The sequence below is a fragment of the Artemia sp. Qi Xiang Cuo genome, chromosome 14 (assembly GCF_049724085.1).
Source record: "Artemia sp. Qi Xiang Cuo chromosome 14, ASM4972408v1, whole genome shotgun sequence".
NCBI classification, from domain to species: domain Eukaryota; kingdom Metazoa; phylum Arthropoda; class Branchiopoda; order Anostraca; family Artemiidae; genus Artemia; species Artemia sp. Qi Xiang Cuo.
Genome location: NC_142807.1, coordinates 52,003,273 through 52,020,631, shown reverse-complemented (window position 1 = coordinate 52,020,631; position 17,359 = coordinate 52,003,273). Strand labels below are relative to the sequence as shown.

The following is a 17,359-nucleotide window of genomic DNA, read 5'->3' as shown; positions in this document are numbered from 1 at the left end:
CCCACTCTACAATCCATCTTTTGATAAATCCTATAGAACATTGTATGAGTTGACGATACAAACCTTATATCATGACTCGTAACTATTTTAAAATAGTATAGCCGAAGATACGTTTGCGAAGACACATGGTATCAATACAATAGATTTGTCTGGCAAATAGGACATGAGTATAGTACGCACGGGAGTGTGCGTTCGGAGCGCACATTTACCGACTCATTGGCTGAGAGTATTGCACTAATCTCACTAAATCAATATGAAACCTATTGGGAAATCACTCCCGAAGGCAGTGTTCTACTAGACTTGGCGCCATGAACACCAGTCAAATAATCAATGTATTTAATATGGATCCCTACATGTCCCAGTACAAATAATATTGTCTGCCCTCGGACTTTCTTGGAAAAATTCAAAGCGCGAACAATAGCTTAATTATTGTTAATAGCAGTCCGACGACTGTGCTGACGGGTCATTGGCTGTGCATCTTTCAAACATTGAAAACGATTGAATTTTTTGATCCTCTTGGCCTACCCTATACATTTTACACACCCCACATCAGCAACTATATTGAGAGCAGTGGGAAAACTATTATTCAAAATCGGAAGAGGTTGCAGGATCCAACGACTAAAAGCTGTGGCTTCCATGCACTACTATATTTTATGTTCCGATGTTGCGGCTATACTTACAAGCAGTTTCTCCACATTTATGGTGACAATCCACGTCTGAACGACTTTCTAGTGGAAAATATCCTCTCAGACCTATACAGTATTGATTTCAGTGCCCTAAGAGTAAAGTGCATAAAAAATGTTTGTGAATTTGTTTATTAATAAAATGCCTATATATACAACAATGTATTTAAATCTTCACTTTATATTTCATCTTTTTTGATGTATAGGCAACTTTTGTGAACCACTAATGCTGGTAAATCATTTGGATTCACTGTATATTGATCTTGATTGGCTGCAAAGTCAGGGTCATATTTTCTACAGTATAATGTAACTTCACTCTTGTCATATATCTTTGTATAGTCAATGATACTATTTGCATTCAAATTATGAAATTCACGAGTTTCAATCTGTATGTTTGAAGCAATATCACATACAGTGTTTTCAAATGGTGAATCACATTCGGTAACTGCCAAATAAATATCATTTGGTTTATAGTCATAGTAGGCAGTGTCATCACAGCGATGACGTAGAAGCCAAATTGTCTTGCTACCCCAACAGTTGAATCCTAGACATGACTCCTCTTCCCAGAATAATTTAAATCCACGACGATACCAATCTCGTAGAAATAAACTAAAATCGCGTTCGGGATTCTTTCCAATCATAGCGGGGTAAGTATTATCCCACTGATCGCATTTATCATAGTGACAATTGGAGCACAGGTGCCCTATAGGGTGAGAGTCACAAATCTCTTCAAGACATGAATTATATCCTTTAATTTGTACTGCATAGCCTCTATGTAATTTACAAGGATTACATAATTTGCACTTTTCACTATAGTAATCAATAATTGTACCATTCTCACATTGAGTCCAGCTGCCGATAGTGTATATGCATAATCGACACGTATAGAAAATTTTTTTTTTGGTTTCCGATGTCAACTCTCTCTCACAGCTAAAACGAAACTGGTCGTCCTCGTTCGATAAATTCAGAGGGAGGAATGGGGAGAGGAGTAGCTCTGTGACGTTACCTCTTTCAAATGGTGGAGCCATCTACATTGAATCCATTGGCAATGTTTTCAAAAGTATATCCACGATATGATTCTGCTTTGTTCCAATTAATATATCAATAAAATAAGTATAAGTATTTGAGCCACATCTTAAAAGTTTCATACAATAGTCCAATGGGGGAGAATCAGTTCTCATTATATTGTCAAGTGTTTCCTGACGAGATAATATCCTGCGTTGAAGAGATAACTCGAGAAAATCGTCATCCAAAATCAAATGTTTTTCCATAAACATTACATTTGATCTAATTCTCTCTTTCTTAAATTTATTCATTTTTCAATTCTTTCACTTTGACTGCTGACTCTAGACTGACCCTGAGTCGTTAGCCCTAACCTAACCTAACCTGACCCGAAAAGAAAAGGAACATTTTCGATTTCGAAACAATTTTATTGAATAATTACAACAACAATAATACCAAGCCTGTACAATTAGTGATACAGTTTAATTTCCTTGATATGTTTCACTAATGCACTTAAAGCACATTGAAGTCTATTCACATGTGGTATATCAACTTTTGCAGCGAAACATAATTGATCCTCCATTTTAAATTTGCTCAAGGATATCACATATCTTGCATATACTTCATCCTATTCCAGACAAAGCCGTGATCCTCTCGTGATTTCCACCGCAATGTTTGGTGCTCTTGTATTATTGCCATCAACTCCACTATCAACTTCTAATAGGGTAAACATTCCACTCGCCAACAACAACACACAAATATATATCCAACTGAGTAAAGTCAAACTGTTCTTCTTCTCACTCCTTTGAATTCTATTCACAGACTAATAGAAACTGTAGCAAAAAATCCTTTCCTCATATTCTCTGCAATCCTCCGCCGCTAATATGTAAGCGAGCCTCTGATTGGTCTAGAAGGAGATGTAACCAGCCCTCTGATTGGTCTAGAAGGAAACACGTGATCATGTTTCCTATTCCTGGATCATAACATTCGCCCCGAGCGTGCACTTGGCCAAACAACAACAACAAATAAATCGACCTTGGAAGAGGTGTTATTGACCCTGTCCCCTATTCCTGGATCTTAACATTCGCCCCGAGCGTGCACTTGGTCAAACAACAACAACAACAACAACATTCCACAGGTGTTCTCCCTGGGGACTCTATGCCCATATTTGGTGCCCTGTCACGACTGACAGCACACGTGTTCTCCCTGGGGATTCCATGCCCATATTTGGTGCCCCGTCACGACTGACATTACCACGTGTTCTCCCTAGGGACTCTATGCCCATAAAAGGAGCCCTGTCACGATCAATAAGGGCCTTTCTACTAGTATTTTACTCGTTATCCATGGCTTACGGGGTTCCTGTTTCTTCACTTTCATTACCTTAATAGGACACGCACTATCATAAATGGGTAGAATAACTGACATTAGATTATCAAGTGCTCTCGTAGGGGATTCTTCTTCAGAAAACACAGGGGTCCAATCGATAACACTAACCTCCTCCACAAACTTTTGAAGATTCCCTTTTCTTATTAATCTTGTCTTTATTTTCTTTTTATTTGATCTGTGCAACTGACACTTCATAACACTCACCAATGGAAGATCGTCAGAACCAGGAAAGGCCACAACGTCAGCAAAACAAAGCTTCAAATTGGCAGAACGAACGAAAAATTTATCAATTAGGGTTGCACTCTTTCCAGTAATCCTTGTGGGTACACTCACAAGCGGGTATAGATCATTCGATATCAAAAAAATTTAGAATAGAACATTATGATTAAACAGATCAAGCACGTTAAAATTAAAATCACCCATAATAGTATAACTAGCTTCAGCGAGTACTCTTGAAATCAGCTGACTCATACCTCCCACAAAATCCTCCAGGTGAGCTCCAGGTGAATATAAATGTATTTTACTTCACCTTTTTATCAAACAGTATTTTTATCTTCTGTTTCGCTTTAACTATTAGAATATTTGCATAAATATATGTCTAGGCCATTTATTAATGGGGTTCTGTTTTTTTTTTTTTTTTTTTTTTTTTTTTGCTTGCCTATAAGCAAAATTAAGTTTATCTCTTTATACAAAATAATTTTGTTTATTTAAAAATGATTTATTTGACTAAAATCTTTAAAGTGTCTGAACAACAAAAATTATTCTTACGATTAAATATTCGCATAATAATTATATTAAATATTCGCATAATAATAGAAATTATTCGCATAATAATCATGCGATAATATTTATTATGCAGTGTGTATTAAATTCTTGTCTTTTTCTGAAAGCAAAAAAAAGTTTCTTAGCTAAAATAAAAAAATTAAATGATAGCAGAAATATCAATCTAAAAAAAGGTGCTGTTGGTCCTGGAAGTTGAAATGGCGGAAGGGAAGGATCACGAACCCTCTATTTGTTCAATCAAAGAGTACAATCATAATGAGATACTATGGCAAGGATGGATGCGGGTTATCAAGGAACAATTTTGGGCCGAGGTTACAGGCAGCAAAACTTCTGAGCCAACAGTTGGTGGAAGACAGTGTGATAGACAAAAGCTGGAACTTTTTTCCAAAAATTTTCTGATTGCTTTGGCTGAGATTGATCGCCTGTGATATGTAGCCTATGGGAAAATGCCCAAAAGTCAAATATGCTGCGATTCGCTTGAAATTTGGTAGACAGGTAGGCCTACCTACACCCAGAAAGACTTTTCTTTCCCAAGAACAGTTGGAGCATTGATCTTAACAGTGCAGGTGCTTGCAGAGTTCACGGTTCCATAGTTGGGAGACTCTCAAACTTTTTGAAGATTTGAAGCCAGCTAGTGCCTTGACCAATAAAAGCTAGCTAAAACTTCTGTGAGAAGTCCGCTTGACAGCAGTTATTTGTCAATCAAATTTCAAGTGGACCCGGATACTGTCTTCTAGAAGAAAATTGAGTATCTACAGTTGCAAACACCTCCAAAATTCGGCCCTCTCTCCCTTTGCCGTGAGGTTCTTACTCGGTAAATTCAAGAGAATCGGAGCACTTTTGCACAAAAGTCAGAGAACCATCATTTTCATTTCCCATTGACAAAATATACTGGTCACGTACGTTTCAAGCCGATGTCAAGCCGAAAAAGTATGCCTACCTTTCTGATAAATATTTCACAATGGGATGCATTGATATGGCCATACGCCCACTTAGTTCGTCTTGTCATACTGGTTGAAAATATTTTTATGATTACGGTTCAAAGAAAATTAGAATATGCATACCTTTGGGCTGGGGGAGAAGGGTTTGGTGGGGCAACAGGTCCATTTTAGCTCTCTAGTCACGAGATTAAAAATTTTGGATGCTTCTTTTGAGACTAGGTGTCGAATCTCTACCTTACTGCTAAAAATTTGTCAGTAGAAATGGGATGCTGGCCACTGGCTGGCTCTCTAACACTAAAGATTGAAAGTTTTTGCATCATTCTGGTTCTAACAAGGTGCATCATGCCCACTGAGTTAGTCGACAGCTTCTATTTGGCTCGATTTTGCACTGAGCCAGCCGGAACTTAAATTGTTCTTGCACTTGGTTACTGAATTCCACGGCCTGGACTTGCATTCGTTTCTACTCTGAGTCAGGACTTGAATCCTTTTTGCACTGGGTTACCAAGATTCTGTTGTTTGGACTTGCATTGTTCTTACATTGAGTCATTTGTAACTTACTTTTTTTTTGTAGCAAGTGTGGAGTGTGCTAGTTTTTGTGCTGAATTAGGACTCAGCTAATTTTTTTTTTTGAATCATGGCTTAGGAGCTTCTTTTTGCCCTGCGTCAGGATTAACCTTGAAATCTCTAACGATTGAAAGCCCCTGAGTCAGCTGTAAACGGCAGAATTTTATTTCAGGGGAAAGTCATAAAATTGAAGAAAAATACAAATAATATGCGTATTATAATCGAAATTGCTGTAAAATCTCAGAATTCTTGAGATTTTAGTTAAGGTGGCTGTCCCAAGACCCCTCCCCCCGTCTCCCATGTACGAGCCGATCAGCTATACATATTCACTAAGAAATTACACCTGCAACTTGGTCAATTCAATTACCTCACGTAAAATAAATAATTCTAAAATGCTTTGTTGGTTTTAAATAAATCAGAAGTATTGATAATGTCATTCTGTCAAATGTTTTGGAACTGAAAAAGGTTTAAGGAAGTTGTAAAAACATTTACCAAATTGTCTTCTTTTACTCGGAGTCGATTTGAGTCAGACACCGAATTTATGTTTCCGAGCACACAAATCTGGATTCATTGCATGATTTTGAGTTCAACTGGATGCAACATCTCTTCCTGTAAGTTGTATCTATGAGAGACGGGTTACTTTTATAACTTGCAGCCTTCTCTTGGGATTGCATGGAACACGTCCTCTCTGGAGTGGTAGTAGCAGTAGTAATAGTAGAAGTTGTAGTAATAGTAGTAGAAGTACTAGTATTAGTATTAGTGGTAGTATTAGTACTTGTAGTAGTAGTAGTAGTAGTAGCAGTAGCAGTACTAGTAATAGTAGTAAGTTCACTAACTCTCAACTTTATACAGTCACAAGGACATTCGTTTTCTACTTTCAGTAATATATTTAACCTGTAAAAAACTTTAATACTTAGAGTAGGATTAGAAATAAAATATTTAATTGACTGTTAAGACGGATATTCTCTACACAACGTCAATAGCCTAGAGTTAAAGTTGAAGCATTTGATTAATTCCTAACTTTATTCAGTCACAATGATAAGTCGCCAAAAAGATATTCGTCACGTAACATGGATAATTTGTATAGGTCTGTGCTGGGCTGGGAATCCTTTATTCTAGGGGTACGGGTTAGATTCCTGGCGTGGCCGGTTGTTTGGTTTGGGACGTGTGTCAATGGCGTGACTCTGTAACCTCAGCCAGAGTCGACCAAGCCCTAAAGAGGTATTTGGGGAAGGTAAGCAGGAAGGGTGTAGGAAAGCACAGGATGGCTGGGTCTCAACGCCCCATAGCACTTCCTGGCTGAAGGGCCACAAAATAAAGATCGGCACCACTGGTTTGGACCTTAGGTCTAGTGCCGTCATACTTACTTTTTAACTTACTTGAATAACCTGTGTAACCACTTGAATAGATTCAACACCTCTAGTTAGAATTAGAGCATTTTATTAACTGTTAATTTTGTGCAGTCACAAGGAAAACGTCTCTGCCATCTATCTTTCAGGTTTTTCTTTTTTTGCAGTGGAATTCATCGACCTATTCCAACTCGTTTCGTGGCTTGTACTGACCAGGGCTACTACCTAAAAAAGGCACCATTTTGGCTCCATGCATATATTAAAAAGCTGGGGAAAACTTCAGACGAAATAACTCACCTATATTTCGGTTACTCTGCAAATTTGTATGCATCTGAGCCCTTACTGAACTGGCTTGATTTCACGGAAGATATCATATTTGAGCAAAACAAGATAACTAATTATAAAGACTCAAGGACCACAGACACTGTTGCTATTAGACGAGATTTTAGCCGTAGGACAGAGTGGCTGGCGACGAGGGAGTTACCACCGGCTGCAGGAGAGGAGGATTACTAGAATCTATATTAGCCAAATATTAGCTACCCAAATTAAACAGGTTCTGTAATTTTTTCAGGGTTTGACATAAATGAAATAAGTAGAGTATTCTGTGTTAAAGCCGATCCTGCCCATTTCATAGAAATTGGAGACATTGGCATTATATGGAGTGGTAGAAGAAGAGGAGGAGTAGAAGAATAATATAATCTTTGTTACACAGATTTTTGCTAGATGAATCAATGCACGTAGTGTACATTTCTTAAGGTTTGAACTAGATGTCTAGTATGGAGAAAGTAAAATATAAACGATGCAGAACTAGACTAGATAGTCCAAACCGGCGGTGCTGATCTCCGTTTTATGGCTCTTCAGTCAACAAGTGTAATGGGGGATTTGGGGTCTGTCATCATATACTGTCGCACACCCTTCCATTTCACCTTTAGATCTGTTTCGACTCTGGAGCTTACAGAATATCTCAACTGGTTCCAAACAATATAATCAGCGACACCAGGGCTCAAACCCCTACCCTTATGGACACAAGATTGTAAGTCCAACATGCTACTGGAAAGGTACAGATAGCGACCTTTGATATCCAGCAATCACCAGCTAACCGGCTGAAATATCGTCTATATTAGCCAGTTTTCAGCTATTTAAAGTGAAAGTATATTGCTCAAACTTTTCATGGTGTGACTTAAATGGATTGTTTCTATGCTAAAATGAACCAGGTTCCTTTTCACATTTTGAAAGTGCTATTTCAACATCCTGACGGAAAGTCAATATTTGTCAGTGCATCATGGTTACAGAAGTAGTTGAAAACTAGTAAAACGCAAACCACGCCCATAGTAAGCGAAATCTTAAAAACAGATTTTCTAAGAACACGTCTAGTGAGAAACAATCTTCCGTGGACGCTGATTCAGAATTGATGACCATTATTCAGAAGCAAATAAATAGTAATTTTTATTTATTGAAAAAACTAAGAATTTCAAAGAAAACCTTTGAAATAGCTCGATGGGCCTCTTTTTTTCTTTTTTTCTTTTTTTCTTTTTTTTTCAAGGGTAATCGTGTCTAATATTGGCTGTAGAGATAGATGGCTTGTTTTTAAAGGAAATTGAAATATTTAGTGGCTTTTTTCAAGTACCAGAAGAGACTTCGCCATAGTAAAGAGCTTCTTCCAGCCATTTGGTGCAACAAAACATCAATGTTTGCTCAAAGAGGGCCAAAAGACTCAATAATTCCAATTATGAGACAGCCAATCGAACATGATCGATTAGATTCTTAATTAAAGATCCTTAATCGATTGGATCTTTAATTAAAACCTTAATAAAAGGCTTAAATCTCACTATCTCGAATATTAAGGAAAATCTAATTTTACTGATGTTGAATTTCATGGTGTAGTTTTCACGTAAATTGCACCCCCTTTACAAGTGTATCCTCTTTTTTCTAAGATAATGCACATTTTCTTATGGTAATAAGTTTTGATAGGTAACATTAAAATGGTTCAGTTTTGGTTATATTTGGAATCAACGTAAAAAGTAAATTCTTTTTATATATTTATCATTTGAAATACCATTATCAGATTTTCGGGCTCAACTGGCAAGGATAGTATAACTGTAACGTCTCCTCCTTTTGTGTTTCTTCCTGGGGTGGTCATACTAATTATAGATTGGTATTGATCGTGAGGGGGATCATTTGAATGAAAATTAATAGCTATAGCGTCTTTTTTAAGTAAAAAAGAGATTATGCCACAACAGATTGCCATTTTTCTGCCACAAAACAAAATTTTTCTTTCAATGAAACTACCAAAAAAAGTCTTTTTTAAAAGTAAAAACACTCAAAAAAAGGTAATTTGGGGGAAAAAAAACAATTGAAAACTCTGCTTTAGATGTCTCCTTTTTCATTTATTCTTGTTAGATGCATTATAATCCCTCTTATTATTCCTGCTACATTGTAACTTCATCCTGAACGGATGAAGCAACAACATTGTAAATGAAAGTAAACCTTTCTCAATCGAATAACCTCACCATCAACGTCCTGGAATCTTTTCCTATAATTTCAAGTCACAACCCAAAACATTAAAGTCACTGAAGTCATTATCACTCAAATCATTGAAGTCGTATATTAAAAACGTACATCCTGTACGCTTTTCATTTTTGATGCGCCACAATTTTCGAAGAGTTCCTAGCTTTTTGTCAAAATTCTCGAAAATTTGTTTTAGCAATAACCTGTTACTTTTAAAATAAACCAATATAGTAGTTATTATTCCTGAATGACTTTTAAAAAAAAACACTTTCAGACAGTTTTTATTATCGAATTTTAAAATCTTCTGTTACTGTAGTTGCATTTGGGTTGCAGTTCCCTCTCTGCCAGATTGCAGCTACTGCTACACCATTAGGAGTTTTGCCGTCAACCAGTGATTTCAAGCTCTGATCAGCAGGGTGTAAGGCATGTAATAGAACTAGGGAAACAATATCAATCATAAATATTTTACAGATTTAAATACTAAAATAAAATAACTCAAAATAATAGCAAATAATTTATGATCCCTAATGATAGTTGTGCCCTGGAATAGGCCCTGAATAATCTGCGGTAAAGTTCGTAACAGATCTCTATCTCTATTTTTTTTTTCTTTATTTTATTACTTTTTCTTCTTCTTCGTCTTGTTTGAATTATTATGAGGTGCTTTCGTATAATCTCGTCACCGAAATAAACTACCGGGCTCTGCGGTGGGTTGCTCCAGCTGAGGTCAACTCTGGATCCTGTATTACCAAGCAAAGTCCAATCCAAAGAACAAAGAACTTTGACCTTAAGCGAATTAAGCATTCTTTTTTTCTTCTTCTTCTTGTTTGGATTATTACGGAGACGGTTTGAATAATCGCACCGCCAGCATCAATTTCCCGGTCTTCGGTGGGTAGCTGCAGTTGAGATTGATTTTTTTTTTCTATCTGAATAAATCTTGTGATGCTTCAGAGGATAATAACCAAATTTCAATTTATTTTTACACTTTTGGAAGAGAAATGATAAGCTGGCTGCCCAAAAATCTTTTATTATCCCTGAAAATTAAAGTCCACAAACATTTCTTTACAGATGGCTCTGTAACGAAAATACAGACCGTGAATAATCGATAGTAATTTTTGTTATAGCATTCTATTTTTATATAATTTTATAATCGGGGCAAAGGAGAATTGCTAGGGAAAATCTGAAAACGCTTTTTACCTAAACACTATATTGTGCTATTTATATAAGTCAACTTATACAGTTGTCAGTACTGATTTATCAGTTTGTGGCGCTTAAGAGACAATAAAGGTGTCCTTCCGGATCATTCACAATTCAGAACAGAATGTATACCCTCGATTCCATTATAATGCAGTAACTGTAGGTGTTCTTTTGCAACAAGCAGGTTTGGGTCAATTGAATAGGTACCTTGTAGACTAATGTACATAAGCCTGGGGTTCATGGCTTAACAGCGGTCTGGGGCACGTTACTGTAGGATCCGATGCCACAGCTAAATAGCCATTGTTAAAAATATTAAATGTGCTAAGTAAATAGTTGAAAAAAAAACTTCGCTTGCTGACCAATGGTCTGCGTAGCACAGGTACCGATCGCCTGATTCACTGCCCTCAATCGGGAGTGCAATGTGTGGTTGGGGGCAAATCATCAGACGCCTCCCGTGTTTTCCCCTTAGATTTCTCCAGGTACTCATTTAGAGCTGGGTCGACTCGAGCTGAACTTACAGATTCACACCATTGACCCCCTTTCCAAACCAAATAACCAGCGACACCAGGACTCGAACCCCTGTTAAGTGAATAGTTGGCGTAAAATAAATTCATTAGTATAACACAATTTAATTTGTCACTTTAATTTGTCACATAATCTAATTTGTCACTTTAATTTGTCACAACTTAATATCGAATAGTTTTAAGTCATTAGTTGGCTCAGTCTCTTGTGGTGGTGGTCAGCAATTAGAATTGGTGTTGGGATAGGATTCTCTGCTGTCTACTATATAAGGTTAAGAATATGTATTGTGGACATATTTTGTATCATTCATCAAAATAAGAGGCGAATTTTCTGGCAGAATCTACCCTGTCTATTGTGTAGCTAGTTTTGTTTCGTGTTTAAATTTGGAGTAGAAATTGTGGAGAAATCCTTTTCTCTAATTTCTATCGTCGGGGTGCTAATTTTTGAAAATTTATTCGGGGTGGATAAGGAATTTTGAAGATCAAGGGTAGGGGCTTCTTTGATCTCTTGATTTTTTAATTAACATGCAACATAGGTATTTGTCCAATTCTAGAGGACAATCGTCTTTTCCGGCCCCTAACAAATTGGCACACCTAATTTAACATCAGCCTGGTTGCGGTGATTCAAAGGTGACATGTTACACAGCAGTAGATGTTAAAGAATAACTAAAGACTGAAGAATTAATCACGTTTTTTATCTTATTGAGAAGCGGTCGTTCGACAAAAGATTCTTGTAAGCATAACGTTGATAACAGAAAAACGTACGGAAAACGTTGATAACAAATGCTCCAATTTTCAACGATCACTGTGAGCCGAAGAAGAAGATGTAATATGAAGCTTCTAATTATCTTAGGAGCTGAAAAAGACATAAAACGGATTTAACGGATCGAACGAGCTTCCTTGTTTCAAAGTATGAGATGCAAATCTAAAATTTCCCAAAAATATCTCATACCCTCTTTAGAATTAATACATATGGGTTGATATGTTTCTCTTGTGACTGTATTTACGGCTGTTTTGGAAATTTAGAATATACATTTGTTCCTCACTATTTTCTACCAATACTGTATATGTGTCTTTTACCAGATTTATGTTACGAATGGAAAAACTGCTATTCCTAGCTTTCATATTTTCTATGTTCAAAAACTTGTGCCTTAACTCTTGACTCTGATTGGCTAAACGCAAAATTTATGCCTGAAAGTTGAGCTGTGCTCAATTCGAGAAATTGTGAACGGGATACATTGACGCTGTAGTCATAAAAACAGAATCAAAATGCAACAGAAGAATGACAAAAATTTGTTTAATTTGAAAATAACTTAACATATATAATAAAAAAATAATAACATATATAATGAAAAAAGCAACGTTTCGATCAGGTAGGGCATACTCAAGAGTTTTGTAGCCCAAAATTGTTTTTACTTCATTCCTTTGCCGACAAGCTTTTTCTGGGGAGGAACACTGTTAATTTTGACAATTTGCCAAATACGATGAAAATATTCCAGGCGTGAGACACCTCTGTAACTACTACACTACAAAGCGACTCGTATTTAAGTCCTCCTTTTCTGAAGAAGACTCCTATAGCCAATGTACTGCAATACCTGTTAGTAAAGAAGGTATTATTAGATTTGACGATACTTCATATCTAATCACGACCGAAATAATCGCAGGGGCAAACGTCATAGATCATGGAAATTACTCCTTGCTAAGAAATTGGCGTTATTGAAGATTAATTGTTTTTTAAATTGCTCCTGAAATCCCTGAGCAGACAATTTCTGGCTGTTTTAAGTTTGAATAAGTTGTATAAGATAATCTGACCGCTGACTTTAATTTTATTTAACTAAATTATTCCATAAATTTCATTTAATTTGAAACCAAGGTTTAGAACGATTCATGAACCAAACTGATTCAGCGGCAGTTTAAAGATAATATACTTAAAATAGTCTTTTCCAGAGAATGTTCAAAACATTACGTATGAATAAAAATGAATTAAAAGAATAATTAAATGTCAGCGGTATCCCTCAGCTCCCTTTTTATCTGTCTCTTTGTGTCATTTTATAATTACATTTAAAGAATAAATGAAACGCAATACGTACAGAAACTGAAAGAAATGATTATATTGAGCATGAAGTTAACAGATAATGGGTTAGATGAATAAAGAAATCTTAAACCGATCTAAAATTAAATTTAATACTCAACTCAAATCTAAAACGAACAAAAATTAGAACAAACAGGAGCTTGGCTACTGTCCCCTTCCCCCTCCCCTAACCGTAAAAGTTCTAAAGCCTATTGCGTTTTATTAAACTATGTATTTTAAACAGTGTGCTTCAGTTTTTCAAAACATCGACGACCAATTAAAAATAAATCTGTGATAATCAAGATAACAGGAAAGAACTAACGAAAATAAACTGAATATTTAATATGTAATTGTATTAATTACTGGGAATCACAAAAATTAGTAGGAATGACCTAATATCTCCGGAACGACACCACTGCTGCCATCTACAATTTAGTCTTAAGCTGACAGGATATAATTTATGGTTTTTATCCCTGAGAAGGAAAAAACAGGATTTTTCTCACTTGAAAAAACTGGATTTTTCTCAATTTGATGAATGTTTCTTTGATGTCAACAACAATTGAAGGATGTTTCATGGTTGTCAACAGCAATTTATGCATGTTTTTATGATTTTTGTCAATTGATTACATAATATCTCCGACGAGTACATAATTTATGGATGTTTTTATGGTTTTTGTCATTGAGAATGAAAAATAGGAATTTTCTCACTTTGATGGATTTTCATGGTTTCGTTCTGTTTGATGGTTAAGATACAGAGGGGAATGCATATGGCTTCACTTAGGGGAAGAGAATTATGCGGGAGTCTAAAGAGATAGAAATTCTATTTTAAATACGGCTTCACTGATCTTTAAGTCAGATAGATAAATTGATATTCTAACGAAACCATAATAGTGTAGCGAGGAACATTTATGAGATGAAGAGATTAACGTGGGAAAGGATTTCCTAGGAATTTCAAATGTGACAGCGCAGGGATGCCAAAACAAAAGGAACACTCAGAAATTACGTTTAGGGATTATTTGGGCGAAACCGTTTTGAGGCATTTTAGAAGATGATTTAAGCGAAACCGTTTGAGGCATTTTAGAAGATGTTCTTAGAAAACAAAAGCGGAACTTTTAAAATCACAACTGAAGGTCAGTAAATAATTCCTTTGTTTTTTTTGTTAAACACTATTGGCTGAAATAAAAGCGGAACTCTTAAAATCACAACAACTGAAGGTCAGTAAATAATTCCTTTATTTTTTTATTAAACACGATTGGCTAAAATAAAAGCGGAACTTTTAAAATCACAACAACTGAAGGTCAGTAAATAATTCCTTTGTTTTTTTTGTTAAACACGATCGGCTGAAATAAAAGCGTAAATTTTAAAAACACAACTGAAGGTCATTAAATAATTCCTTTTTTTTTTGTTAAAAACGATTGGCTTAAATAAAAGCGGAACTTTTAAAATAACAACAACTGATGTTTATTAAATAATTCCTTTGTTTTTTTGTTAAACACGATTGACTGAAATAAAAGCGAAACTTAAAATCACAGCAACTGAAGGTCAGTAAATAATTCTTTTGTTTTTTTTTTGTTAAAAACGATTGGCTGATATAAAAGCGGATCTTTTAAAATCACAACTGAAGGTCAGTAAATAATTCTTTTGTTTTTTTTGTTAAACACGATTGGCTTAAAAAAAAGCGGAACTCTTAAAATCACAACAAGTGTAGGTCAGTCAATGATTCCCTTTGTTTTTTTTTTAAACACGATTGACTGAAACAAAATCGGAAATCTTAAAATCACAACAACTGACGGTCATTCAATGATTCCTATGTTTTTTTTTTAAAAATGATTGGCTTAAAAAAAAGCGGAAATTTTAAAATCACAACAACTGAAGGTCAGTAAATGATTCATTTTTTTTTTTTTTGTTAAAAATGATTTTCTTATAAAAACGCGGAAATCTAAAAAAAGCAACAACTTAATTAATTAATATTTGTACTTTGGTTGTTTTCTGTTAAAAACGTGTGGCTGAAATAAAAGCAGAACTCATAAAATCGCAACAAGTGAAGGTCAGTAAAAAATTCCTGTTTTTTTTTTAAACACGATTGGCTGAAACAAAAGCGGAATTTTTAAAATCACAACAACTTAATTTAATTAAATAATTTCTTTGTTTTTTTGTTAAAAAATATTTGCTTAAACAAAAGCGGAACTCTTATAATCAAAACAAATGAAGGTCATTAAATATTTCTTTTGTTTTTTTTGTTAAAAACTATTGGCTTAAAAAAAATCGAAACTCTTAAATTCACAAAAACTGAAGTTAATTAAATAATTCATTTTTTTTTCTTTTAAACGCTTTATGCTTAAAAAAAAGAATATAATCAAAAATAGCACCAAATTATTTTCTTTTAATAATTACTTTTTTTTTTTTGTTAAACAAGAGTTACTGAAACAAAAGATGAACTTTTAAAATAACAACAACTGAAAGTCAGTAAATAATTCCTTTGTTGTTTTTTTTTGTTAAAAACGATTGGCTGAAACAAAAGCGGAACTTTTAAAATCACAACAACTGAAGGTCATTAAAAAATTCCTTTGTTTTTTTTGTTAAGCATGATTGACTTAAACAAAAGATTAAATTTTAAAATCACAACTGAAGGCCATTAAATAATTCCTTTATTTTTTTTTTTAAACCATATTGGCTTAAATAAAAACGGAACTTTTAAAATCACAACAACTGAAGGTCAGTAAATAATTCTTTTGTTTTTTTGTTAAACACGATTGACTGAAATAAAAGCGGAAATCTTAAAATCACAACAACTGAAGGTCAGTAAATAATTCCTTTTGTTTTTTTTTGTTAAAAACGATTGGATGAAAAAAAACCGGAACTTTTAAAATCACAACAACTGAAGGTCAGTAAATAATTCCTTTGTTTTTTTATTAAACACGATTGGCTGAAACTAAAGCAGAACTTTTAAAATCACAACAAATGAAGGTCAGTAAATAATTCCTTTTGTTTTTTTTTTGTTAAACAAGATTGGCTAAAATAAAAGCGGAACTCTTAAAATAACAACAACTTAAGGTCAGTAAATAATTCCTTTGTTTTTTTATTAAACACGATTGGCTGAAATTAAAAAGGAGCTCTTAAAATCACAACAACTGAAGGTCAGTAAATAATTCCTTTGTTTTTTGTTAAAACACTATTGGCTTAAAAAAAAGCGTAACTTTTAAAATCACAAAACTCTTAAAATCACAACAACTGAAGGTCAATAGATAATTCCTTTTGTTTTTTTTTGTTAAAAAGGATTGGCTTAAACAAAAGTTTAAATTTTAAAATCACAACAAATTAAATTAAGTTAATAATTAGTTTGTTTTTTTTTTTAAACAATTTTTGCTTAAACAAAATCTGAACCCTTAAAATAACAACAACTGAAGGTCAGTAAATTCTTTTGTTTTTTTGTTAAACACGATTGGCTGAAACAAAAGAGGAACTTTTAAAATCACAACAACTGAAGGTCAGTAAATAATTCCTTTTGTTTTTTTTTTGTTAAACACGATTGGCTGAAACAAAAGCGCAACTTTTAAAATCACGACAACTGAAGGTCAGTAAATAATTCCTTTTTTTTGTTAAACACGAGTGGCTTAAATAGAAGCGTAACTCTTAAAATCACAACAACTGAGGGTCAGTAAATAATTCCTTTGTTGTTTTTTGTTAAACACGATTGGCTCAAACACAAGCGGAACTTTTAAAATCACAACAACTGAAGGTCAGTAAATAATTCCTTTGTTTTTTTTGTTAAACACGATTGGCTGAAACAAAAGCGGAACTTTTAAAATCACAACAACTGAAGGTCATTAAATAATTTCTTTGTTTTTTTGTTAAACTCGATTGGCTGAAACAAAAGCGGAAATATTATAATCACAAAAACTGAAGGTCAGTAAATAATTATTTTTTTTTTTTTTTTTAAAAACGATTGGCTTAAAAAAAGCGTAACTTTTAAAATCAAAACTGACGGTCAGTAAATAATTCCTTTTTTTTTTTTTTTAAACACGATTGGTTTAAATAAAATCGGAACTTTTATAATCAAAACAACTTAAGTTCAGTAAATAATTCCTATGTTTTTTTTGTTAAAACCGATTGGTTTAAACAAAAGCGGAACTTTTAAAATAAAAACAACAGAAGGTAATTAAATAATTCATTTGTTTTTCTTTAAAAATGATTGGCTGAAACAAAAGCGTAACTTTTAAAATCACAACAACTGAATGTCAGTAAATAATTACTTTGTTTTTTTTTGTTAAACATGATTGGCTGAAACAAAAGCGGAACTTTTAAAGTCACAACAACTGAAGGTCCGTAAATAATTCCTTTGTTGTTTTTTTTTGTT

The 17,359-nt window shown here is 34.2% G+C and overlaps 1 protein-coding gene across 1 annotated transcript in view; it reads left to right on the top strand.

The window, feature by feature from the left end:
• Positions 1-12,341, top strand: part of LOC148944600 (GPI mannosyltransferase 3-like) — a 95,406-nt gene extending 83,065 nt beyond the window's left edge. Inside the window, exon 8 of the mRNA XM_089100645.1 lies at positions 6,876-12,341. Within this exon, the coding sequence (XP_088956771.1) occupies positions 6,876-7,221 (346 nt within the window). The 3' untranslated portion in view covers positions 7,222-12,341. The remainder of the gene's footprint in view (positions 1-6,875) is intronic.
• The last annotated feature ends 5,018 nt before the right edge of the window (positions 12,342-17,359 follow it).